This window comes from Lepisosteus oculatus, chromosome 29 (genome assembly GCF_040954835.1).
Source record: "Lepisosteus oculatus isolate fLepOcu1 chromosome 29, fLepOcu1.hap2, whole genome shotgun sequence".
In the NCBI taxonomy this organism is placed as follows: domain Eukaryota; kingdom Metazoa; phylum Chordata; class Actinopteri; order Semionotiformes; family Lepisosteidae; genus Lepisosteus; species Lepisosteus oculatus.
The window spans coordinates 6,320,060-6,346,733 of NC_090724.1; the positions used below are offsets into that span (position 1 = coordinate 6,320,060).

Below are 26,674 nucleotides of genomic sequence, written 5' to 3' on the forward strand. Positions count from 1 at the left end.
GCACTTACTTTTGTTTTTGTTATTTTCAGTGTGGTGAACAGTTATTCGGAGAGATTTCACTTGTGTTGTCTGTACTTGGGATATGTTGACAACAGCCTGTGGGGTTAATTGATTTTCTGATTTGAAAACTTTAAGATGTACATTGTACAGACTTTAAAAACACATTCTCTTTTTTTAATCGATACACCGGAGTGTGCTTGGTTTGATGTTTTTTAGCCGTTTAAGTTTATTTTAATGCTCTAAGATGAAACAGGGCTGTTCAATAAATGATCATTTTTCATAAAATGTTTGTGTTGCGTGATATACTGCTGTATGTGGAGTTTAGGTGTTCGTTGTTCTTGTTTTGCCTTTTTGTAAAATAGCACCCTAGGGGAGGTTGTGTTCAGGTTGTCGTACCTTTCATCGGTTCTCTTGAGCAGTGTACATAACCTGGCAGTGTTATTGCTGTTGCATGCGTAGTTCTGCGTGTCGGATGGCAGCCCCTTTCTTTTCTTGTCTGTGTTTGACAGGAAAGCACAGCAACGCTTACTGCTGTGCCACCGTGCTGCCCTCCGCGGTTCATGTTAATACAGGGTTCTGAATATTTCGAAGTCACCCGGAGAGCTTGTTTCATACTCCAAGGCCCTCCAGGTCTGGTGTGGGTTATATTTAGATGTTGTTTATCAAATAAAGCAGCTCCCCTGCAAGGCTGGTCAGCTGCCTGCCGGGGAAGTGGAGAAGATATAAATAATCCTCAGCAATGTATGCGTGTGTGACACCGAGGGAGAGCAGGGAGCAAGGTGGACAGCGCGATGACGGCCTGCGGTCAGCAGGAGCAAGAGGCCTGTGGCCTGAGCTCGCCCGCTGTTGCCCAGCAGGAAGTGGGCAGCGTGAGCCCTGCAAGTACGTGTGCGGTCCAGGAACCGGGGGAAGAGGCGGAGCCCGACACAGTGCTGCAAGTAGGATCCGAGGTCTTCCGGGTGGACCGGCAACAGCTCGCAGGCGTGAGCCCTTATTTTCGGGCCCTGTTCTACGGTGGGGGTCGAGAGAGCACGGAGGAACAAATCGAGATCCGGGGGGTGGGTTTGGCCGAGTTTCGAGCCCTCATGGGTTTTGTACAGACCTCCAGGCTGCCTCTGGACAGGCAGAACGTGCTGGGGATCCTGGAGACGGCCGACTTCCTGCAGCTGGAGAAGGCTAGAATGCTGTGCTGTAAGTTCCTGGAGCGGGAGCTCCATCTGAGTAACTGCCTGGGCATGATGGCTTACGCCTGGCAGCTTGGGTGTCTGGAGCTGTATCGGGCAGCCCGGGGCGTAGCTCTCACCCACCTGCCGGCCCTGGCGTGCGAGGAGGACTTCCTGTACCTCTCCAAGGAGAGCGTCGCCGACCTGCTGTCCAGCGACGACCTCTTCCTGCCCCGGGAGGACCTGGCGTTCGAGGTGATCCTGCGCTGGGCCACGGTCGACCCCAGCCGCGAGGCCGACTTCCTGGAGCTGGCGGGGCACGTGCGCCCCGAGTGCCTGACCCTCTCCTACCTCGGCGAGCTGCTGGCCAGCGTCAAGGGCTCGGACCCCAGGGCCCGGCTCATCTGCAAGCTGGACGCCCAGCCCCCTCCCAGGTGGACGGCTCTCGGCTCTGCGCCCCGTAAGAGGGCTCGGGAGACGCTCTTTGTGCTGGGGGGCCCCCATGACCGTGGCAAGCAAGCGCTGTACCAATTCCATCCCCGTAGTGGCATGTGGCAGCCCTGTGCCCCCCTGCAGCGCAAGAACCTCACCCAGTACGCTGTGGGCGCTGTAGGTAATGGCCTTTGGTGCAGAACTGGTGAACGGTTGGATGAGAGGCAGGGCGGCATGGTGGCTCTGTGTGTTGACCATTGCTGCTTTGCAGCGCTGGGGCCCCGAGTTCAATGTCCGTTCTGATCGTGGGGTGTTGTCAGCATGTATGTTCTCCTCGTATTTGCATGGGCTTCCTCCCTCTGCCCAAAGACATACAGTACTGGTAGGTTAATTGGCATCTGGTGTGTGTCTGTGCGTCTGCCCTGTGATGGACTGGTGTCCTGTCCAGTGTGTATCCTGCCTTGTGCCCGTTGCTTGCCAGGCTAGGCCCTGGCTCCCTCAAAACCCCGTATTATTAGAAAAAGGATGAAATAGACCCCCGTATTCATAGTCTTGGTGTTGTTGCAGACGCAGCCCCTCCCCACCAAGTATGATGATTGGCTGAAAGGGAGGCTGTTGTTGCTTGTGGCTGTGCAGCTGACTTTGCAAATTCCAGCAAGCATCCAGTGATTTGCTCGAATAAGAAAGAAAGTATGACATGAAAGTCTTTAAACGGTCCTGAAACAGCCGCTCAGTGCCTTCTTGTTTGGATTCACAGAGGTGGTCAGCAAATCTAGAGCTTGATATGAATGATGTCTCTATGGCAGTTTTTTTTAATTTGGGAAAATATGTATTGTAATTATAGGTTTTGGTCTGAACTGTGTGCTATTTAACCTAAAAGAAATCTTAAGATTATTCTTGTTTTAAAGATGCAAAGACTAATGCAGAATAATTATTGTAGTGCTACCTCCACTTGCCAGCAGCCGTATCGCCCTGCAGCTCACAACTGGCCGCCCACTGAAGCCCAGCAGATGTGATCCTGGCCAGTACCTGGATGGGAGACCTCCTGGGAAAAACTAAGACTGCTGCTGGAAGAGGTGTTAGTGGGGCCAGCAGGGGGCGCTCACCCTGCAGACTATGTGGATCTTAATGCTCCAGTATAGCGACAGGGAAACTAACCGAGGTCCTGACTCTCTCTGGTCAATAAAAATCCCAGGGTGTTCCTCAAAAAGAGTAGGGGTGTTACCCCAGGGTCCCGGCCAAATTTCCCCCTGGCCTTTACCAGTTATGGCCTCCTAATAATCCCCCTCTCTAAACTGGCCTCATCACTCTGCTCTCCTCCCCCACTGAGAGCTGGTGTGTGGGGAGCGGACTGGCGCACTCTGGCTGCCATTGCATCATCAGGTAGGGCTTCACACTGGTGGTGGTGGAGGGGAGTCCCCATCGGCTGATGAGTGGAATGCTATATAATTGTAAGAAATTATCAATTACTTGTGCCTGCGCTTGTGGTTGTTTTCTTCCTGTCCTGCAGGGGGCAGTGTGGTGGTGACGGGGGGCTACTTCCTTGATGAGGTGGTGTGGTACAGTGTGGACTGGGTGCACGTGTTCCTCTGCGCCGAGGGCCGCTGGGTGGAGGGCCCCCCGCTGCTGAAGTCCCGGCACAGCCACTGCGCCGTGGGGCGGGGGGAGGAGCTGTTCGTCCTGGGGGGCAGCATGGACGCGGGGCCGGTGGCGGATGTGGAGAGGCTGCTGATGGGGGAGCCCAGCTGGCGGAGCTGCAGCCCCATGGTGCGGGCAGTGGAGAGGGCGGCGGCGGTCAGCATGGGCCCCTGTATCTATGTGGCCTGTGGCCTGGATGAGAATGGAGACGTGTACAGTGGCATCCAGAGGTACCATGTGCTGACTGACCAGTGGGATGTGGTCTCCTACTCACCCCTGCCAAGGTATGCCATGCCCCATGAGCCAGGGTGGCATTGACGCTTTTAGCCCCAAAACACCTTGTTCATTTCCAGCTATGGACACATGAGTTCTGCTCTTTTCACATTATGCTTTTCCTTCTTCGGGCAGAAACAAAAGGGGCTTCTTTAATCAAGGAGAGAGGGGGAAAAAAACCCTACCTCATTTATTTTAAACTGTGGCTTAAAAACAAGCTTGTGTCTTTTACAAATATCCTGCCTACCCTGGCGACTAGTCTGCAACAAAATAGCATTGCCCTCAGAGCTATTGCCTGATTACTCTTCCAGATGCAGTGCTGCCCATAAAGTGGTTCTAGCTGACTGCAAAAAGAAAATGGTGCATTGTTCTCTCTGCACACACTAACCACTTACCCAATGCTTCATTATGTTTGGATGATTTGGAAATATATTTTTTTAAAAGACTTAAAGTGCTCTTAATAGGTCCTGGGCTTTGATTTCAGTTGTACTGTAATGTACTGTATAAAATGACTGCTGTTTAACAAATACAAAGGAAATCAAGTCTAGAAATGAGCATAGTGAGACAACACCTTGCAGTCCATTTTACCTGTAATGACTGTTGCAGCAATTCATCATTAGTGAGGACGTGTTTTCCCAGGTACGATCTGTTGGCCACGGTACTCAACGGCGCCCTCTACCTGTTCGGAGGGAAGGCGCTGCGGCTGGACGTGGAGACGGACGAGTGGACAGTTCTGGAGGAGGTCTGCCTGGACAGGAAGTTCTACACGGGCTGCTCGGCGGTCAGCGGGCAGGTGTACCTGCTGGGGGAGCGGAGGGGGAACCGGGCCCTGCCCAACATGGTGCTGCTGGACCCCTACACGGACACATGCATGGAAATCGAGGAAGCCCTGCCATGCCCTCTGCCCATCCACGGCTGTGTCACTGTGAGAGTCACCGTCTGACAAGAGCAGGGACAAGGGGACTTCAGAAGACGTCCATTACAGGTGTCCATTTCAGCGGCCAGTGAGGTCAGTCAAGCCGGTCCAGTAGTCTTGGCACCAGAAGTCTCTTGGTTGAACCTCAGACTCGGACACTGACCTTCTGTATGTTACCGGACATCTGCATTCAGATAAGATGCATTGTCAAATGCTGAGTGCTTGTGCAGAAGATAATGTATACTTCACCCCTTAGTTTTCTGAAGTCTATTATTTTTACTAGTTCTATCCTAAATAGTCAGTGTTTATCAGTCAAAGTTTATTTATCAAATGCACAACAATACAGCATGCAGCAGTAGTTGCTGGCAATGAAATGTCTTTTCTACGAGCTCACCGTAGCTAAAATCATTTGGACTTCAGTTGGAGTCAGGGAGGCTAAAATGCCTCCTACTAAGTATTGTGTTGGCTTCAGAACGTCCTGTGCTCTGGAGACTCACTCAGGTGCAACACTTTGCATTTAAACACAAATAGCTTTTGGTTTCTTCCTACACCACCAGAGAAGGTTGCTACATGTGACGAGCTACACAGCTGTGTGAGTCTTTGACACCTCAGACACAGACAGGAGTTCTGATTTACTGTATGCGTCGTGAGCACCTGACAATTTACTCAAAGCCTCCAGTTGTTTTCTACTCTGATCACAACTTCGATTCTTTTGAATACAGATTCCTTGGGGTGAGAAGAAACCAAGCTTTTCATCTGATGGTGAATGTAGAATGAAACCAATTTAATTCACGCCGATCAAAATCTTTCCACCTGGATCACAAAGCAAGGGATACAGTACTTGAGCAGCCAATAAGAAGGGACAAAACAAAATGGACTGAAATTACAGCTGTTCCTCCACAAAGAAGGGATCACTGATTAAAAAGGGCAGTACAATGAAAACATTGGCACAGCAGTGTATAAATATGAGGCTGGCTGAGGACAGACTGTTCATGAAACACTTCAACATAGGGCTGTATAACCTCATCAGAAATAAAAGCACACAAAGATTGATTAAATGTCTTTATTAATATTAAGATGGTCAGGAAGGCAACGTATATGCAGTGCTACAAACACAGATGAACGGGTATACGGCTTAGTTCCATCTGCACAGCTGACAGGCTGACTCGTATGTTATTGGCAGAATAAGAGTTCTCCCAGAGCCCTTTTATTAATAAATACGTAGTACATTTTGTACCATTTTCTTTCAGTCATACACATGTTAATGTGATTTTCAAAGTATCCTGGAAATGTATGGCAGGTTAACTTTTATGGAAACTGTTTTCTCAGTTCTGTGCAATCGCACTTACAGTTTCAAACAAATAATGAAAAGATAAAATATGCTACATATTTAATACAAAAGGCTAATAGCCATACTAATGGCAATAAATGAGGGACTGGTTCAGACCAATTGTAGATCAGCACTGAACTGTAGGCATATCAATGCCATTCTCCTGGGTCAAAAACATAGTCATTTCAGTCTCCCATATACTGTACATGCAATAATTTAAAATCACTTACGGAATTGCTCAGGTACTGAGGTCTGCAAGCATAGTAAAATCGACTCTGACCTATATCTGATATTTTGCGAAAGAAGATCGCTTATTAGCCCCTGCACAACTGGAACTCATTAAAGACGAACGGCAGTTCCAATTTCTTGTATTGGTTATTATATATCGGTAACAAAATCTGACAGTATCACAAAATTTGACCAATTTCGAATTCATCACAAAATCATGAACTTTATGAAAGTCCTGTACAGTAGTCATGTGGTTGCAAACCTCTGGTTTCGCCACAGGCAAGAACGAGAGTTCGCGAGAATTGTGACGTGAAGCGGCCCTTCCTGCTCACTAGTCCCTGTGATGACTCATACAGTACAGGTTGTGCAGCAGACATTTCACCGCAGAGATGTTCCAACATGATCTGCATGCAGAGTTAACAAGTAGTATTTGTTGGCAAAACTGTCTGGAAGTCAAGAGCAGTATTTCTATTGGATTAAAAACAGTGTATTCACAAGCCTGCTTGTTTACAATGTAATAGGGCTGCTTCACCTCACCGAAATTTTGTAGCCTTGTTCTAAATCACAATCACTGCAATATGGTGCTTTGCCTACCTGGAAATTTTATCTATTTTTTAATGTAAATTGGAGGTTTTACACATTGCTGCGTACATTTAACTTTCATTCCGGTATGAAATGCGCTCATTAATGCTGATTCTTTCTAACCCTGACATATAAAAATAGCGTTGCAGTTCCCTCAAAAGATTCTGAGTTGATATAAAAAAAAACAATGATATCCTACTGTTGTCCCTGCTCTAAAATGAGAAAAATGTTCTAGGAAATAAGGGAAAAACATTCTTTTGTAAAATAGTGCTCACGTAGTTTGAGGTCCTCTATGTTCTCTTCAAGGCCACATCAGCTAGCGGAATCTGAAATGCTGGGAAAATAAGAAATTAAATGATCTGCTAGAATGAGGGAAGGGACAGTCCAACAATGTTTGTATGCAAAAATCCATTTTAAAACGTTTTTTTTTTGTGTGTGCAATGTCCCTGGACCTCAAAGTTATCACAGATTTGTGAGGGGTTGCCAGAGGTCATGAATGTGCTTCTATACTTGGTCGCAACAACAAAGCATGTTTCATTACTAGAGAAGAGAGGTTAAAATATCTGTTGTTTGCATCTGTGGTTTGCTAGGCTATGTCGTCTATGAATTCAGCATAGTACCCCAGTCCTCAATGAAGTAACACTGCTTCATATTGGCAGGGGACAGTGGTGATGCAATATGCCTGGAACTTCACTAGGGGGAGTGGGGTATGACCTGATCAGCCCTGAAGTGATATTGGATCACACAGGAGGAAAAAAACAAGATGAGCTATTTGAGTTTTGTTCTAAGAGCATGTCCATTAATAGAGCTATACAAATCATCTATGTTTACCTCATTTGATGAAGTTCTGAAATAGCTCTCAGCCATTTAAAAAAGGTCATCTACTCATGAACCCCAAACACACACTGAGCCTTGAGCTAAACCAATTGCCTAATTAAAGACGTTAGATTGATCCCTAAAATGAAATCAACTTGAAAGTCATTTTCTAAATGTTATAAAAAGATGGTGGAAACAACAGACTATTATACCTCTACTTTTACCATGAGGTAGCCTTACACATGTTTGCAAACTTTATATTTTCTTCTAATATTAAATAGAAAGCTTTTCTGTGTTCAAAGATGATGGACTTCACAGATGTGTTCACAGGCATGTAAAAATAACCTACTTAGAAAATCTTTTAGAACACAAGCAGTATAAATATACAGATTTATCTTTTTAGTCATATTAATCAGCACATAGTACACTGTCTTTTCCTTCAGTCATTGTTGACTACTTCATCTATGAAACTCCTTTCAGGTATTCACAATCTTAGCTGTGTTCATGGTTTCTAATTTGTTCAGCTGCCAAAAACTTTTTTTTTTCACATCTTTCATTAATCTTTTTTAAACAAAATACAAAACTTAACAAAACGGCCACCTAAACCCAACAATAACCTAAACCCAACCCAAACAATGCAAAATATTCTGTATTGAGTGCTTTCTAAAGAAAAACAGAAAACAATCAGCCAGTATGGTCTTTGAATCCTTGTTGAACCTTCCTTATACGATATCAGAGATGACCTCCGTTAGTAAAGAACTGCCAGGAAACCTACAATTTCTGTTAGTATATCAGACTAAATAATCTGAAGTTATGAACAGACCACCTCATGTGCATGTATAAGGAGAACAACAGGGTAAAATCCTTTTTAAAAAAACAAAATCAGCTAAAATACCCATTTGTCTAATTACAGAATAGATTCAGCCTCCCACCAGGTGAGGGCCTCAGCGCTATCGGGCTTTAGGCATTCTGCTGGCTGCGCTGCTCCTCTGATTGGTCAGGTTGTTGAGGACACAGCTGTCGGCCAGCGCTGTCAGCTTCGAGTCGAGGGCTCCCTTCCTCTCCTCCCACCACCTCTCGTCCCCCTCCGGCGCCCCTCCTTCCTCGCGGCCGTCGTCGCCGCTCTCCTCCTCCTCATCGCTGCGCTCGTCTCGTTCCACCTGCGGGACAGGAGTCCTCTTACTCGAAGGCCATCCCCCGCGCTCCATAGTATCCTCATCGCCAGTATCCTATCGCCTCTTCAGCCCTCGTAAAGCTAGCGTTTGTGAAGCGGGTTTGGCAAGCTAGCATGTTCTCTCATGATAAGAAACAGGGTGCACAATATCCTCCCTGTCTGGAAATAACAGGTTTGCTGGATAGGAAACACTCCCCCCTTCCAGAGATCTCGGAGGATGGGCAGAACTGGGAGTACTGGGAGGGGAGGCGCCCAAGCACACCCAGTCTGCTGCTGTAAAGAGGTGTGTTGCAGGACATCCTGACTCAGAATTCCGTGTGCAAAAACTAAGGGGTGCTACTCTATAGATGAGCTGTTCAATCAAGGCCACTTCAATCAGCTTTGTGCCTGCTCAGTTTGCTCGATTGTCATATAACTATTTAAAACATCCCGCTTAATCAATAGAATTTTGCACCTGCCCACCTGAGCTGCTGTTGCAGGGTAGCAGCTGGCTGTGCATCACCCAGGTGAAGGCTTGGGATTCGTGGAAATCAATCAGGTCTACAAATGCAGGCCGGGCTGCGCACATGGTTAACAACGGGGTTCTTGTGCAATGCCAAGCTAGATCCGGGTGGCGGTGCCTACCTTGCCGAGGAAGACGAACTTGTAGACCATGCGCAGGATGAGCCAGGCCCAGAAGACGTGGAGCGCCTGCAGCACCAGCAGGAGGAAGTTGAAGAAGTAGTAGCCGAAGAAAGGCTGGAAGACCTCCATGGACAGGAAGAGAGTAGTGTGGATCACTCTAAGAACAGAAGGGAAGACAGTGTGCTTATTCATGTAGCCATGAACAGCATGATTAGGAACAGCAGCCTATAGCAACTTACAGAGGTTACCATTACACAAATACGGGTGCCAGTTTATAGCCCTGGGGTCTTCTGGAGGAATCTGGGTACAGTACCTTGCCTTAGGATAAAGCAGTTATGTCTCTACATTGGCTTTAAACCAACACTCCAGAGATCTGACCATTGCTCTACACTAGAAATAATATCTTCAAACATACACAGAGCACAGAATGCACACTTGTAAACCATATGCAGTGTTCAGTGCTTTTATGGTTTACTAGGAGTACAGGTATCAGTTTCGAAGTGTTGTTCTGCATATGCCGAAGCAAAAGCAGCATTTAGGATAGCAGGTTTTGTGCATAGATGCTGAAAGGGCACCGCATTCCTGAACGTCATGAGGGGATGCTCTAAAATCAAAAGTACTAACTTGCAGGGGAACACCACAAGTCGAGAGACCAGAAATACCACCGCAAAAATGACAAACAGGGTGTCGCAGGTCTTTTTCCAGTTTGCGTAGTTAAACATCTTGGCGGACTGCGGAGAAAGCAGATACAGTGCAGAGTCACTACCACGATGCACCCCAACAACAAAAGCAGACGAAGAAATCACACCGAGTGAAAGAGGGCAGCAGGTTCAGACAAATTCTCCCAGAGGATCTACCCTCTGTCAGTTTGTCTTCCAGCAACTGAGGGCAGCAGCTCATTACCCACAGCTTTATAGGGAATGTGGACCAGAGAAGGGCTGTCATTTTGTCTGAACCTGTTGCCATCTTACAAGCGGTATAAGTAAGTACTATAGGAATATCAGTCTGATACTATGTTGCTTATACTGATACTGATCCACAATTAAGAGAGAGCAGAGCAAACAAGCAGGCCATTATTGGGGCCACTACTATGTTTGTAGAAGTGATTTGATGGAGTTTATTAGATCATTAGTAGCAACCCACCATGCAAGTTGGGCCAAATGTCAACCAGTCAAATGCACACATTGTTAAACAATACCAGCTATTGCCAAACCACCCAGATGACATTTAGCATTTACTGGTTCCAGCACAACATGTGTCCCCCAGGACACAGAAGTCATCTGGCTCAGATGAACTCACACCTGTTGTTATGAATGATTTATTGGCTTGCAGGGGAAAGGACAATTGTAGCTCTGTGGTAGCTTCAGTTATACCAATCAGTGAAATGCTACTGTTTTTTGGTTGTTTCCTTGTACTTTTAAATGAAAGGGAAACATCCGAGTTGATCAGAATTCAGTTCACACAGCGATGTCTTTATGTGATCTAGATATAGAAGCAGTTGCTAAGTGGATCCAGCAGGGCGTTTACAAAGTTGGATATAGCCCAAGCCAAAAATGAATAATCACAATGAAAGCTTAAAATAACACCTTTCACAAGTCCAAAGAACCCTAATTAAAATGGAATTATAGAAGCAAAATAAATTAGATTCTGTTCAGAGCTTAAACACACTGAGGGAAACACTACTGAAGCAACGACAGCTAATTACCTAAGGAGCTGCTACAAGGGTAACGACGAGGTAGAAGTTCGGTTCAGTGTATTTGTCATACGCACAAGTGCAATGAATGTTTGAGATCATGCATTAGGAACCTGATGCTTAAGCAATGCTGAGTATTACTAAGCATTAATTAATTAACGCTTAACGGGAGCAGAAGGCAAGGTTAAGGTTAATTCTCCATCAAACCTGTGATAAAAACATCGTTCATCATTTTTGTCTGGGTAATGACGTGCTTGGGCTGACTTAACACATTAACCACACCAATATGCATTTATATAAAAGAGAGTGAGCACAGAGGTGACAAGAGTATGCAGACTGCTTACCAGTTTGGCAGGACCCCATTTAAACCGAAACGAAAAAAAGGATAAGAACTTTCTGCAGAGGGCAGGGAAAGTAAATAAGAGGAGTTAATCACCAGAAAAAGTGCCCGAGACCAGTGACCTCCCCCCCCCTCCCATTCACCTGCCCGTACTGCTCTTCATTTCCGTTCTGAACTGGGAGCAGTTGGCTGAAAGTGCGAGGCTGGGCTCACCTCCAGGAGGAAGTCGGAGGAGTCGTGGACCAGCATCACCAGAGCGCCTACGCGGATGTAGTTGGCGCAGTAGGAGAAGCTGATCAGGAAGATGGTCGCGATGTGGTGGATTACCTGCTCCTTAAAATCCTGGAAGAACAGAGAAAACAGCCCACCTGTAACTCGAGGCTCTCAAGACGAGGACAAGGTTAACCGCAGTGGGTGAGGTCCACAGTGCCGGCTTCTCTTGTTGAGGGTTTGAAAACTCTGAGTATTCCAAGCCATCGTATGCTTTGTAACAGCTTTTATTTTTAAAAGTAGAAGCATGAGCATTTAGGCAACTTTGATCTAAATCTAAATGCATATAAAGTGTGTTTATTACTATTCCCTCTCCGAATGAAGGGAATGGGGGGTTTGAGCATGACTTTGGCACACATACAGCAAGTCTGTGCCTTGGCTGTGCAGGTGGCACACAGGGATTGAAACTTCCTTCGGGAGGAAGGCAGCGTGGTCAGAATGAGCCGCCCCATTGCGCCCTATTACTGCAGTCCCTGCAGGGCTTAGGAGCCACACCAGCTGACTGACTGATTATCGGATTCGCAAGCTCTTCCTGGCCACAGGTGTTACAGACCAGGAAGACAAGGGAAGGTCCCCCATCTCGCCACCGGGCGAAACCCAGCCTGCCCTGCTGCTGCGATGGATGACAGCTCCAGTACTGCAGTCGCAGTGCTCCCCCAGGTATTGATTCTACCCCATGAGCAGTATGATCCTTTGCAGAGGTCTCCAGCTGTTGACTATATAAACCCTCCTGGTGAAACCTGAGCACCTGAGCATCTGCTGGGACCAGGAGCTGCACACCTGTGTTCCAAGGAAGACTGGGTCTGTGCAGGGAACTGCCAGTAGGTGGCACTGTTTCACTGGCCCGGAGATTCCAAACCAACAGCCCAGTTAAGTAAAGATAAGATCACTTTATTGGCCACATGCAATTTCACGTATTAGGAATTTGTCTTTCTGCATACCCCAACTTGCTCTCCATGAGACACACAGACAGGGAGCGAAGCTGGGGTTCAGAGCGAAGGTTCAGCCATTTATACGGCGCCCCTGGAGCAGTTGGGGTTAAGCGCCTTGCTCAGGGGCCCACCGGAGTAGGATTCCTCTGCCGGCTGCGGGATACGAACCGGCAACCTTCCAGCCACAGGCGCAGATCCTGAGCCACAGGGCCACCGCTCCACCGCCCCGGAGCTATAAATCTACGGCCTTGGGAATCACACTTCAGTGAAGGGGTGGCCACTGTGCTAGAGGAGACAATGGTCGTTATGAGGCGAGAGTGCGTCTCGCGCTCAACAGGAGGGGCACCAGTAGTGTTTGGCGAAGATCACATGTAGGGGGTGGGGGATAAGGGAGGCAACTTACTTTCCTTTTGACATCCACAGAGATGCAGAGGAGTAGAGACCAGTAGAAGCCCAGCTCAATCATGTAGTACCAGTAATGGCAATTCAGCAAGGGCTGCAGAGCGAGAGAGAGAGGTCAAAGGGCTGAGTGAACTGCCAGCTGGAGGGAACACATAATCAGAAAAGGGAGAATTATTTTTGTACACAACACAACAGAGGAATTCATTAAATCCTTGCATATTCTGATTTCTGCTGTGAAGAAATTGTGCATGGGTGGCGACGTGGTGTCTGTACTAGAGCTGTAGCCTCACCATACCCATTGGGTCCTGGATGGTACTGAAGAGAAATAAACTCCCTGACCTCTTTATTCTTGAGCAGAGAAGACCCGATACGCAGATTTAAGCTCTTCCAAGGCACTGACAAAGTCAATCTTCAAAAGACAGCCTGAAAAACTCACCAGGGGTCACTAGTGAAAGTGCATTTACAACTGAAAACAGGAGCAAAGGCTTTGTGGGGTGTCTGGAACAAGATACCTGGGCCATGTGGTAGAATCTGAACCCTTGCGGGCTTTCAAGACACAGCTGGATGAGATCCTGGGATCAATTAACAACCAACTCCCAGACAGGTCAGAAGGGCCCCCTCTCGATTGTAACCTGTGCTTATGTTCTTTTAATTTCAGAATGGAGAGAAAAACTGCCTCTGTCAGTTGTCCATGCCTAGACTGTATCCGTCCTCTGTAATGCAGTCACAGTGAAAAGGCTGTGCTGATGTTTAGGACAGACGCTATATTGTTGGGGTTGTCACAGAATGAGACCCCAGCCCTGCCCCTCAAGCCCATAGGAAACAGAAACACTCCATTTCCTCTTGAAGTGGAATTCTGCTCAGGTCTTTTATTTGGGGTGGGCAGCGAGGCAGGGTAAGGGCTAAGGACGTGGTGCACCCACGGAAGACAGCTGGAAAAGGACAAAATAAATGCTCACGAAATCAAGAAAATAATCAGAGACAGAGGAGCCAAGGGCAAGATTTCACCTACACTCACTTGCTGTAGCGAATGCTAGAGACCACAGACAGTTAAAATGCTCAAATGAGAAGCAAACAGATTTTCAGCATTACATGTCTGCACTAAAAGCAGGAATGAGTGCTGCAGTGCCAGTTTTTTATATTGGTTATATCTTCTAAAGGTCATTCTTTATCTGTGTGCATTAGTATTAGAAGCGTAACTGCGTGTCTCTCAATGGGCTTATACCAGGGTTCAGGACTGAGGAAGTCTCTGTGGGTTATTTCTGGCTGGTTTCAGGATTAGTGCAAACTCCTGCGTCACCTTCCTGACAATGAGGACATGCAGGAAATAAAAGCCAGTGTACAGCACTAGATCCCTGTGCATCTACAGTCTCTTCCATTTTTTTAGCAAAAAAACAACAATCGTAGAAAAATTAATCGTGTGACAAGATGACAAACCATTTCAAACAATAAATATCTTTATCAGGGTGGACCTGCAACAAGCATGCAAATAAAAACCACTTACAGCTCCTATATTAAAGAAGATCTCCAATAATACTCTAGACCTCAGTCTATATTAGTTCTTTCACTCCCCTAAGCAGAAAAGGGCTCGGAAGAACCCCTGGCCTGAAAAACTTTTGTTTGATGAGCAATTAAATTCCAAATCGAAGCACCAGCAAACACGAGCCATGAATTCAATTTAGCTTCATTTAAAAGAGCCTGACGCAGCTCTGCTTCCCTGTAGTATAAAATCTTATGGGGCCTGTCTTTGATTCTCAGAGCTCAAGGCTGTTTATTAAAAAGGGTGAGTTAATCGGGCTTGTTTTTCAAAGCCCTGAGACATCGGAACATGCCCAAGCTTTTGTCAGGCTGAACAAAGGGAGGAAGTTCTCTGACCCTTTTACTGTTAAAATATCACAGACATAAGCTTTTCATGAAAAAGGAAAACGCTCCTTAAAAAGGGAAACTTCATGTTTCATGTTTGACTACAAATAGACATACATGATTTTATCTTTTCCCTACATCAATTTGGAATTGTGGTTTGCATCTGGAACAGGGTGTTGCCCTTAGAATAAACATCGACCACCCCAGCCACTGATGCAACTTTAGAATCAAGTCATCTTGTCCCAAATTGCTTTTGCTACATGATATACAATTTGAAATCACGTTCTATCCAGCTAGAAAATGAACTGGAAATTGACATTTAAACAGGTATTCCAAGCCTTTCTACTTCTGTGGTCTTACAGCCAATGAGAAGGAGTTGGCTTTAACCCGTTAAAAATCCTGGGTGTGAACTGCCCTCACCTCACACTAGGCAATAGATCTCCTGAGAGATGAAGTGATCTGTTAAGGTGAAAAAGGCACGGTCAAGTAGATATCACTTTCATTAAGACAGATTCAGAAACAAGTGCCTGAGTCCATGGTGCTACAGTCATGAGGAACTTGCCACAACAGGTCTAGTTCAGAAAACACTCAAGCTGACTCTTGGAAAGGCAGAAAACTCAATTTCACTCACTTGTTGGGGGTAACCAATCCAACAGTGTGTCTGATCCCAAAACCAGGGTTTCTAGAAGATGGACAAACAAGAATTAGAACCGAATCTGGTTTTCCTTTGTAAAACATGTCTGCAGGATAAACAAGTGGTTTGTTGCACTGGCAGGCAGGAGCTGTGTGGATGTAGGGAGCCAATCACTGCATTTAGGCAATTTCTTAATATTGGGGAGTGAAAACAAGTTTGAGAAGAGGAAACTGCTCAGCTTAAATTTAGTATCTTAAAACATGCTGTATTTTCTGCATTTCTACTGCTTGTCTTTGTATTACATTTTTAATATCTATACCACTTCCCTATTGCAGGTAATGAATGATGTTCCAAACAATATTTCTGCTTCCTGTGTCGGAGAGCCGAGTCCAGGCAGTGTAGGTTACTCTGTCTACCTGCAGGGGGCAGCACACACTGATTTGGTGCCTGACTGGAGAGGGGTTCACCAGTTTCCAGCACTCACATCTATCAGAACCGCCAGGCCTGCCCCAAACGCGAGCAGGTAGAAGGTGAATCTCCAGCTGGGGAAGAAACAGATGATGTTTGCTTAGCGGAAAAGGTGGAGACTTTGCAGAAGACCTTACTGTGGCTTCAACCATCACCCAGATTCGCCAGAGGGACCACTGGCTAAGGTATAGAGACCGCTGTGGAAAACGTGTTCGTCCCCCCCTCATAGTTTGAGGAGCTGCGATTTCACTTTCAACAAAAGTGAAAATGTGGAACCATGTTGTTCCCTAAAAGCTGCATGGTGCTCACAAGTAAAAGACGCTCATGTTGCAGTAGTCTTCAAGGTATAAGCGCTATATTCAGCAGCTGTAATGCCATCAGTTCACGTCTACTTATGGTCTAGCTTGAACCATTTTGAAATCAAAGTTCTGAATGTGCGATTGTGAAGGACAGAAACGTCCTCAGAGAGAATGTAGTTTGTTTCACTCTGCATAGAATCCTGCACTGTTGCAGAAAAGCTCATTATTTGTGTACAAGACACACATGTTATGTTTCTAAACAGTAGCTGGGTATATGTAAACCGACAATTTTGTTACACCAGACTTTTAAAAATATTTTTGCCACCCTGGATAGACAAACCGTAAACTGTATAGCCGTCACTTTGGCCAGGGCAGACTTGAAAAATGAAACTTCCAAGTTAAAAGTTAAAAGCTGCTTGCTCAGGGTGTGATGGACCATGGGTAATTCCAGATTTTTGTTCCAGACCCAAAAAGTTAAAGGGCAAGGCAAGAGCACTCACCACGCCTCACAGAACTTCTTGGTGTTGCTGGGCCGGTCTTGGTTTCTACGGCGACGGAACCAGGCCTCGATGTGCCGCTGGGGGAGGTCACACTGCTTGGCCAGGCTGGTCAGGTCACTCTGAGCAAAGAAGAAGCTGGTTGAAGGCTTTGCCCACAGCTGAGGGGACACAGGCACCCCGACACAAAAACAAAGCTTGGGATAATGAATGCATTCCAGACAGAAAGATATTTTTAATACACACAGCAACTTCTGGAGGCCTAAAGTTTAAATGTATGCTAAACTATTTTTGATTCACGCACATTTACTGTATGAGTGTCTGTTTCATTTTTAATAAACAACACACACATTTGAAATGATAGTCTATGTACAGTAAGTGTAAGATGATCCCGTCTCATCAAACTGCCAGGCCGTTACCCTAAACCAGACAAATGACAATAGATTAGAACCCTAAAGCCTTCAGAAGAGAAGTCAGAGTCAAATAACAATCTGAATTCCTTTCGCTTTTCAGCCTGTTTTTTTTTTTTTCCTCTACAGGCTTTATTTACCAAAGACTCTTGTCTTGGAGGAACTAGGATTGATAACACCAGCAAATGGTACAAGCATGTATCTAACATTACCGCAAGAGCTTGATCCCTGTTTTAATTCATTGCTCTTTCAATCCGCTCGCACCTTTAATTCCCCGATCCCCGTGTAACATATACTACTATCCACTCGAGCTCATTTTACAAAAGAGGTTCTTTGGTTACCAAACAGCCATTGTGCGTTTTGTGACCTCTAATTACTCGGAGAGCTTGCCAGTTTGCACCGCCACTGGAAAAGGTGAGGATGTTGTATAAGAGTTATAGGGTAAAATGGGACTATACGTGCTATTCAAAATCCCTAACCCCCACGTTAAGTTGTGAGTCGATTTGTTGTGAGTTCCTACACCTGGCCTCTCTTCACACCCGCTGTTTTAGTGGGAGGTGCTCACTGGACCTTGAATGCCCCCACACCGGTAAAGGGACAATTTGAAGTAATCAGCCAAACCTAAACTTCATGTCTGTGGGAGTAAAGAGCGGCCTAAAACGCGCACAAACGCTAACTCCACACAAGACTCAGGCATCCCAGCATGGAGTTGAACCTGGAACCACTTAGCTGTTCCACACTACAATCACGCCACGATGTAATTTTAAAATCTACTAAATGCTTCGGTAGAATAAAGAGGCAATTTAGATGAAAAGTCAAATTGGAATCCGATGACCAAAGCACTCCCTACTGCTTCCCTGTAATAAATCTGATTTACTGACCGATGGGTGCCAAATGTTTCATTGTTTCTCACCAGCTTGCAGACACCCCTCCAGTCCTCCCTTTCCATTTATGCGTGTTATCCTTGAACACAGGCCACTGAATCAACAAGGCAGGAATTAAAAAAACACCAGGGAATGGAGGCAAACTATCTAATGGGAAGAGTGTAATTCCCAATAGCAGATCTGCAGAAAGTTCAGGAGACATCTAGGTAGTAGGGAAAAAAACAAAAGAGCTTTCATCGAGACCTGAACAGCAACAGTATTCAACACCATTTAAAAAAATCAATATTGATTCAAACAACAATATAGCTGTAGTTACTGTTCTGGACTCCAGACCAAGATAATTCACTTCAATTATTCCCAGCAAATGCTCTCTTGTGTACATCATTCTCGGGGTCATCACTGCAAATGAGAATTTGTTCTCAATTGCCTTACTTGGCAAAGTATAGAAATGAAGCTGCTTTAGCCCGGACAGACGCTATCAGGAGCAGCAGCAGGGAAATGCGAGGTTTGCAAATGAGCTGTAATGCTGCAAACCCCAAAAACAATACCTGTACTCACGCAGCTGTGCATGCTGAAGGCTCACGGAGGAACTGACAGACATGTGCACTGGTTTAAGTTACAACCCCGCACGGAAAACTAGCTCTAGACAAGCTCCGGAGGCTGAAACCAACAGACACGTCACTTTTTCAGTTCGACAACTGCCTCGGTGCTTGTGGTTAAAGTGCTGCAGACTCCATTCTTACACTTCACAACACGAAAACCGACATAAACCGAAGAGTGAGCGAGATAACGAGGACAACGCCAAATCCTCCCATCACAGGCTCAACAAATGGCTTGTTCTCGGTAGAGAGAAATTCATTCAAGGCGTAAAAAAAAGCAATCAGAAAACAATGCCTCCTTCTGAGCCAAGCTCAGAACCCAACGTTCTAGGAAACAGAGCTTTTCAAATAAAATGGTGAGGGACGGGGTGTTTGAGAGGTTTAAAAAGTAGCTAGAGAAGAATTTAAGAGCCAGTTAGGGGAAGGTTAGGGACTGTGTCAGCTCCATGTTCTTCTGTTTTGCATGAAAAAAAATATGAAAGCGATAAAGCCATTACAGACAGCTGTACCAGGTTTCCAAAGAAGAAAAAAAGTACATTCAGGAAACCATGTACCATGAGCATTTCTGTCATCCAGAAAAACATGCTTACAAAAAAGCACAGGGCCTTTTCATTCAACACACCTTTACTTTCTACCTTCAGACTTTCAGGACTGACCTGGGACGGTTGGCGTTTCTGCTGCTTATAAAAGCCCTCCAGGCCAGGAATCGGAGACACTGGAACCCGGATCTTGTCCTTCACTCCCAGCGCTCTGCTCAGAGGAAAAGCCACTAGCCTGAGGAAGGAGGAAATAAACAGTCTCAGGCTCGTTTGTGCCCTTAAGAAACCTATATAATAGTTTAAAATAGCCATGACAAGAACAGGCAGTGTAGTGCAGTGAAGCTCGCCACTGTCTTGTAAACTGATTCTGTTATATCAAGCCTGAAGTGCTTGCCTAATAAGCCTCCAGGCTCTTTCAAGTATCACTGTGAACTGAATGCATTCAGCCCTGTATCGCAGGCCTTGGCAAAGGCCTTGGTTAAGCCAGTCTACAGGAAGGCCACAGCTGTAACATAACCCACATGGATGTCAGTCATAAAACAATCTAAGTTACAGGTGGGTGGTCTTGCAATGGTGGTCTTATTGTCCAGCTCAGTAAAAGTTGGATTAAATAGCTCATCTGGGAGCTATTAGCTAATTGGTCTAAGAATCTCATCCAGCCATTTACTGGAAGAGCCGGGATATTGGCTTTGACGGCATGGCTAATATTAAATTATTATTAATCATCATCATCCTTACATTTATATAACGCTAGGTAGATTGTTCCAAATACTCACCACTCTTTGTACAAAGAAGGGGGCCCTGTACATAGTTTTAAATCCACTTCCTCTTAGTTTTTGATTTGTGTTTCCTGGTGCGTGTTTTACTGTTGATTCAGAAGACATTTAATAGGGGTTAATTTTGTCTGTACCTTTGAAGATCCTGGGTCACATGGATCCCAGTACTCACTTTGGACCTTTAGTCTCCAACTACTAAAGATGGGCATTGCATGAAGACAAAGGGGTTGAGGATGAGCGTTTGGGTCCGGTACTGTTCTGAAAAAGGTGCTGAATGAGCAGTGGAAAGGGAGCAATACCTCTGTTTCACATCCATCTGTTGGATGGGAAAGAGATTTCCGATGCAATAGGGCCGCCTCACCTCACCAGATGTTTTGTTGCCTCGTTTTGAAAAGCAATGACAGCAATCTGGCACTGCACATACCTGGAAGTGTTGTCTATTTTGTGATGTTTTACACGTTACTGTGTACATTTGACTTTCAGTAGGATTTCAAATGCACTCATCAAAGCTAATTCTGTCTATCCCTGAAATATCAAAACAGCCTTTGTGTTCCCCTTCAACACAACACCACAATGCCCACCCCTCAGTCAGAGCAATGATAATCACCTACGGTAGCTCCCACTCTCCGCATTCGGCATTTGACCATTTCCCAGAACAAGCAACCTTGGGCCGTTGTGTCTCCCGGAACTTTCCACCCGCTGGGCTCCTGCACGCAGATTTCTCACACCATGCCTAGCAAGGAGGGTTTTTAAAGACGGGATAATTTGCCCCATTCGGAGACCTGAGCTGTCCCATGCACCATGCAATGGGTGTGTGCAGGAGGCAACAGCAGAAGCAGAGCTGCAGCACGTGTGCCTGGCAGCCCTACGGAACTCAATCCTGGGTGCAGCCAAGCACAATAATCAGCCCCAGAGAGTGTCTGACGAGAAGATGGGAGACCGCGAACAGAAAAGGCTCCGGTTACAGGAGACACCCAGGCAGCTGCTCCTGTCCTATCTGTTTGTGCAGGACTGCGGCTCTCCCAGTGGGCACCCACCTCGCACCTGCTGTCTCTACAGCTACACGGCAACACGGCTCTAACCTCACACGCTGACAGCCTGTGGTTCACAGGCCCCGGTGGGTGGTAACAATTCATCCCAAGGTCAGTTTTCTCGGGATCAAGGCCAGGGCATCAACTTAAAGGGGGAACTGCAACACTAATTTTTTTATTTCAGAGTTAGAATCAGCATTGATGAGTGCATTTCTAACCGCAAGAAAAGTAAAATGTACACAGTAGTAGTAATAATAATAATAATAATAATAATAATAATAATTAATAATAATAATTGCTTACACTTATATAGTGCTTTTCTGGACACTCCACTCAAACCACTTTAGAGGTAATGGGGATCCCCTCCACCACCACCAATGTGCAGCCCCACCTGGATGATGCGACGGCAGCCATAGTGCGCCAGAACGCTCCCCACACATCAGCTCTCAGTGGGGAGGAGAGCAGAGTAATGAAGCCAATTCATAAAGCAACTTGTAAAACCTCCAATTTACATCACGAATAGATTAAATTTCCAGTTATGTGCAGCACCTTATTTTGCAATTCAACACGAGGCAACAAAACTTCCCAGTGATGTGAAGCGGCTCTATTACCCTATTATCAGGCTTGTAAATACATCTCTTTTAATCCAATTGAAATATCGCTCTTGAAATATTTAGAAGTTGTAAACCTTCTAAATTGGAAGTTTTGCCGACAAATACTATTTGTTAACTCTGTTTGCAAATCATGTTGGAACATTTCTACAGTGAAATGTCTTCTGCACAACCTGTACTTATGCGCTAATACATCACATTACATCAGTCGTTGCAGTGACTAGTGAGCAGGAAGGGCCTCTTCAGGTCACAGTTTGCACAAACTCCCACTCTCGCCCATAGTGAGAACAACACTTTACCACAACTTGGCAACTAACGGCACTTTCACAAAGCTCACGAGTTCTTGCTTAGCTCGAAAGTTGTAAAATTTGTCTAGAACATCAGTTAATTTATTTTGTTTCCAAGATTTAATAACCGATCTGAGCAGTTGGGACTACATTTCCCCTTTGAACAGCTCTGTCCAGGTGAACAACTGCACAGCGGTGCTGTAGCTATGGGTCAGCTGCTAATTCAGACGCACAGTGATAGTTCTCTGAGCAGGTCACCTCCAGTCGGGGAAGTGTTGTGAATGTCTGTGCAGCAAAAGGATCTGTGGGGAGGATCTCTGCTGCAGGCATGGTGTACAGAGAAACGTTAGGAGGGCACAACAGAGCAGAAGACATTAAACTGATTCTTGATCAGCTTTATTTCTGCTGCATGAGCCAGTTCACTGGCTTGTCTACTGGCAGGGCACTGGAACACTCCCACACCCTCTCTCTGTCTGAGGACGTCCCTCTCGTTATGTAAATGCGAGAGAGGAGAAATACGCAAATCCAAGCAGGGACCTTTGCATCGGGTTTCAGACCTCCCTCTGCTTGTTTCTCTTATCCTGTGGCAATTTCTTTACCTCCCCACCCCCGCCCCCCCCAGTCACTCAGGTTCCTCTTTTGTGTCGTGTTTGCTTGGCTGGTGGCCCGTAACCATGCTAGGAGGAGACGTCTGCCTCAAACCACTGGGAAGAGCCAAGCGAAGGACATACAACCTCAGAAAACGCAACATGGTGCCGGTCTCCTGGTTCAGCTGAGATCTGCGTTTCAGAAAAGGTCATTCATCCGTCCTTTTTCTATCCGATGCATCCAGGACATGACTGCGGGGAAGCCGTAGATCGTCCCAATAAGCAATGGACACAAGGAAGACACACCCGGGACAGGATGTCAGTCCATCGCAGGGTACACACAGACACACTCACACCATGGCCAGTCTTCCCAGATGCCAATCAATCTACCTGCATGTCTTTGGACTGTGGGAGGAAACCAAAGCATCCTGAGGAAGTGCACATGAACATAGGGAGAACATGCAAACCCCACACAGACAGCACCCCAGGACAGGAACCCAGGGCCCCAGTGCTGTGAGGGCAGCGATGCTCACCACTGTGTCCCCGTGCTGCAAGCCGTATATTTTTTTACACAAAAACACTGCAGGGGTTCTAATGCATTTGCCAACAGTGATTAAACAATCTTAAGCCTTGCAGCTCCAGTCCCCACTCGTTCATACTAACCTGCAAAGGAGACCAATTTGAGAGAGCTGAGAGGATCAGGCAACCTCAAACCACTGCACCACTGTGCTGCCCCATAGGCAAAGCAGTTATCACCTGTCTCGACTGCTATCATCCTATTCCCCAACTTGCAGCCTTCGTTCTCCTGCTGCACCCCAGAACTCTGGAACTCTATCCCCAGGGATACAAGAGAGTCACCTTCCCTGCGCAATTTCAAATCAAGACTCTTTTTTTAGAAGGGCCTTTACTTAACTGTGCTTAAGTAAACAATTCGTTAATTGTTCTGCGGGGCCCTCTGCTCCTACCATAGTTCAGTGCAGTTTATTTGTCCTATGCACAAGTGCAGTGCAATGCTTATTTGCATGTCTGCTCCAGCACAAAGACATTAAAGGAATCCCCCCCAAAACAAACACAGACCAGCAGCAGCAACAACAAAGTGAAATACCATACCACTTAAATAAAAGAAAGTCAGACACGCAGTGTGAGGGAAAAAAACACATCAGTGTGAGCCAGTGGTATGGGTGTAGTGCAGTAATCTGACAGCTTGTGGGAAGAAACTGTATTCTGTACCTCCTTGTACTACCCCCTCTCATTGGTAGATTCATTGCATGTTTTTCACGTATTTTTCTTTTCTTTTGTTGTTGTACTGTAAAGCACTTTGAGATGCCACTCTTAAAGGCACTATATAAAAGTTTATTATTAATAATATTGTATATTAATAATAATTATATATTATTAATAATAAACTTTTATATATCACCTTTAAGAGTTTAGATAATACATTATTATTATTATTATTATTATTAATACAAACTTGTTCTGAACTGGTACAGACTTTACAATGATGTGGCAGCAATGCCACCCTCCTCACGCTGAGCTCAGGGGGGGTCGACTCTAGGAATGACCCCCCCACCCCACGCCCCCGCTTACCTCTCGAAGACGACGCGCAGTCCGATGAACCCCAGGGCCAGCGGCAGGCTCAGGAGGAGGTCCAGGGGAAGGGGGTAGCGCACCCCCTGGCTCATCTCCATGTCCCTCCAGGTGATGCCGGGGGGCAGCCAGTACTCGTGACGCCATAGCCACTGGTCCAACAGCGCCTCCATCCTGCGGCAGGGCACCCGATCACAGCTGCCCGGCCCACGGCTTGCATCAGAGGGACAGGGATACTCGAGCAGCCTGGAAGTAGGAAGGACTGCCTCTGGCTCGGCTCAAAACCACAATGCTGGCTGCCACAGGTGACACGCCATGCACCCCCCAGCCCCCCCCCCCCAGACAGCCGATAGTCAAAATGTGCCCTCGAGCGCAACAGAAAGAAAAGCAGCTCTAGTGCATCGCCTACGACACATTCCAGGGATACCTAACTGGACTGGGAAGGGAGGGAGTGTAGAGGGGATTGATACTGTAGCTCTCAGGAATACAGAACACCAAAATGCTTCAGCTGTATTTACTGCAGCAGCTGCAGAGGCAAATTAGCTGGGTCCGTGTGGACAGACACCTTCCTCCCATTACACAGCAACCTGATAGCGTGCATCATGGGGCAAATCCTACTGGGTTTATTTCTAGGACTGCAAGAGGTCCTTGTTCATGCTGGATTGGTTTTTACCTAGTGCTGTTCCATACCAAATATCGCTTCCTCCTCTGCCTGCTTTAGGAGGGCTCAGACTTCCATTCCAGTGTCAACACTGGTCTCATCACACTCCCGGGGAAGACAATGGGGGTGGAGGTGGCAGCGTTCCTTTCTGAGATGCACAGTTGAAATGAGAATTGAAATTCTCCATATTGGTCAATTCCGGCCCCGGAGGGCCGATTATAATCTTCTGAAGTCATTTTACCCATGGTGCAAAGCTCTCAACGCCACTCCACTCTCTCCACCCCATATCGCAGTCAAAGAAAAATAGACCTGCCCAGCATGCTATCTCCGAAAGTTTTCTAACTGTATCAACGCTGTATTTTCTTAAGGTGAAAAGGGGATAAGACCCATATTTGGTCATCTTCCAGCTTCTCTGGCCTGACCTCTGACGTCCCCTGGCGACAGTTTCGTCACCCAAGAATGCTTGCCTCTGCTCTCTTTCTGGGGTATCGTCTTTAAAGCAACGTATCCCTCCTGCCCACCCGAGAAGCATCACGAAAGAATGAGCGTCCGTCTCCTGCGGTGCTCAGCTAAGCGGGCCAGTCAGGCAAAAAGGCACCACTTCCGGCTCATTTGACGCTCTCCTACTGTGTCGACAAATATGACACATCTTTCACTGGGTGTCCAGACGCGCCCCTTTCTGTAGCGTGCCCACCCCCAGGTGATTCAAAACGCTCCCCTCGTTTCTCGGTTAAACCTGGAGACACTCGCCCATCCCACCGGCGCAGGTCTGTCGTTCGCATCTGCACCTCACAGAGGAAAACGGTGTGAGGGAGGGAGACAAGTGCACCACGTCCGACATGTCCAGCTCCATTCGGGGAAGCAGAACACTGCCAGATGAACCACAGGGGACAGCTTCAGCTATCACTGGGCTCTCTATCGAACGCAGAGATTAATAGTAAAAATGCACGAATTCGCAGTAGGTGGATAATTAAACGACACATGCTACTATACTCTCAAGTAAGTAGAGCATCGTCAGTAGACCTGGAGACTAAAATCGTGTATTTTACACTACCCCAGCCACACTCAGCAATGTCTAGTTCACAAGTCAAAGTAAAAAAAAACAAGAGATTGTACCTGTCATCATAGCTTAGTTAATATATCCAAGAGCTACCTTTTAAGATTACTGTCAGGAAGGCTAATATTGAGACTTTTTCCCCCCAATATTTGTTTTAATAAGGTCGGAAACAATGTTCAGAATAAGAGTCGTTTTGTTATTTTACGACACTGAAAACATTCCAGTATTTTCATAACATAATTTGACTAGATTCACTTGTGAAACCGTGAAAAACGTAAACCCTCCTTAGGTTACATCTTTGTGATCAAATAGGCATAAACAGTACCCCCCAAAACTGGGTTATTTTTTTCACCCCCCCAAAAAAAGAAGTATCTTTCCTATGGTATTTGTGCAACAAACGCTCCCCGTTCACCCATTTGAAATTGTCTGAAGTTAAAGCGCCTTTCTTTCGAATATGTCTCACGTTTAAACTCCCGCTGAGCCGTTTTCAATTATACGAGATGAAAGGAGGGAAGGAGAAACGCTTAAAGATGCATTATTTTGTCTTTTTTTGCGTGGGGAAAAAAAAATCAAGTTTCCGCTAACCTGCGCTGTCCTCCGTGCGGGCGGTCAGGCGGCTTCGCGGGAAGAGCCCGAGCGACGCCGGTCGACTCCGGCTCTCTCCCCCCTCACTCCTCCGGTCCCGTCGCTACCCTCCAAACGGGAAGAAGACACCACCTCCCTCTCTCCATAAACACACCTCCCCTGACCCCCTGGCAACACAATCTCCAGGAGCAGAGGAAAAGCAGAAGCCGACCGCTGACCCCCTCCAGGAAACAAAGTTCCTGGAGGCGAGCCGCAGCGGTGCGCTTCAGGGCTGCAGACACAGCCAGATTAAACTCTCTTCCTGTGTCATAAAAGGGCTAAACTCGTCCGTTACGCCTAGTTATTCCAGGTGGTGAGTTTTATGAATGGTAAGAATTTAACACAGAGCAGGTGTAGTTATTTTTTAGCAGCGCGCTGTGAGGGTCCGAGCGCCAGTGATAATGCACTTCATTTTACGGCACCGATTTACGAATATGCAGCCAC

At 46.4% G+C, this 26,674-nt stretch overlaps 2 protein-coding genes across 6 annotated transcripts; one reads left to right on the forward strand and one right to left on the reverse strand.

Annotated features, from left to right (window-relative positions):
• Positions 1–735: 735 nt before the first annotated feature.
• Positions 736–5,677, forward strand: LOC102697712 (kelch-like protein 23). 5 transcript variants are annotated; one of them, XR_001480578.2, is made up of 4 exons: positions 736–1,776; positions 3,106–3,517; positions 4,146–4,515; positions 5,145–5,677. XR_001480578.2 is itself a non-coding variant. In XM_015365280.2 (4 exons), exons 1-3 carry the CDS (start codon positions 792–794, stop codon positions 4,447–4,449), a joined length of 1,701 nt encoding a protein of 566 aa, XP_015220766.2. In that variant the 5' UTR covers positions 736–791; the 3' UTR covers positions 4,450–4,491; positions 5,145–5,677. The 5 variants fall into 5 exon arrangements, 4 of the variants coding, with proteins under 4 accessions (XP_015220766.2, XP_015220765.2, XP_069042056.1 ...); XM_015365280.2 differs by having other exon boundaries at positions 4,146–4,491; XM_015365279.2 differs by having other exon boundaries at positions 4,146–4,431.
• cers4a (ceramide synthase 4a) lies at positions 5,472–26,436 on the reverse strand. The gene is made up of 11 exons (XM_006639846.3): positions 26,192–26,436; positions 23,889–24,134; positions 19,124–19,241; positions 16,578–16,696; positions 15,795–15,852; positions 15,308–15,358; positions 12,815–12,907; positions 11,423–11,551; positions 9,801–9,907; positions 9,177–9,333; positions 5,472–8,538 (listed from the first exon to the last, which is right to left on the reverse strand). Exons 2-11 carry the CDS (start codon positions 24,059–24,061, stop codon positions 8,329–8,331), a joined length of 1,215 nt encoding a protein of 404 aa, XP_006639909.3. The 5' UTR covers positions 24,062–24,134; positions 26,192–26,436; the 3' UTR covers positions 5,472–8,328.
• Positions 26,437–26,674: the final 238 nt, after the last annotated feature.

What these genes read in the sequence shown, in the direction of transcription:
- LOC102697712 (XM_015365279.2), top strand. Translation starts at nt 792, where the DNA reads ATGACGGCCTGCGGTCAGCAGGAGCAAGAGGCCTGTGGCCTGAGCTCG. An exon ending in GTACGCTGTGGGCGCTGTAG is followed by an intron (nt 1,777 to 3,105) that starts GTAATGGCCTTT and finishes CCTGTCCTGCAG; the next exon opens with GGGGCAGTGTGGTGGTGACG. An exon ending in CCATCCACGGCTGTGTCACT is followed by an intron (nt 4,432 to 5,144) that starts GTGAGAGTCACC and finishes TTTTGAATACAG; the next exon opens with ATTCCTTGGGGTGAGAAGAA.
- cers4a (XM_006639846.3), bottom strand. Translation starts at nt 24,061, where the DNA reads ATGGAGGCGCTGTTGGACCAGTGGCTATGGCGTCACGAGTACTGGCTG. An exon ending in AAGAAGTTCTGTGAGGCGTG is followed by an intron (nt 15,853 to 16,577) that starts GTGAGTGCTCTT and finishes TTTCTTCCCCAG; the next exon opens with CTGGAGATTCACCTTCTACC. An exon ending in AGTTCGTCTTCCTCGGCAAG is followed by an intron (nt 8,539 to 9,176) that starts GTAGGCACCGCC and finishes CCTGTCCCGCAG; the next exon opens with GTGGAACGAGACGAGCGCAG.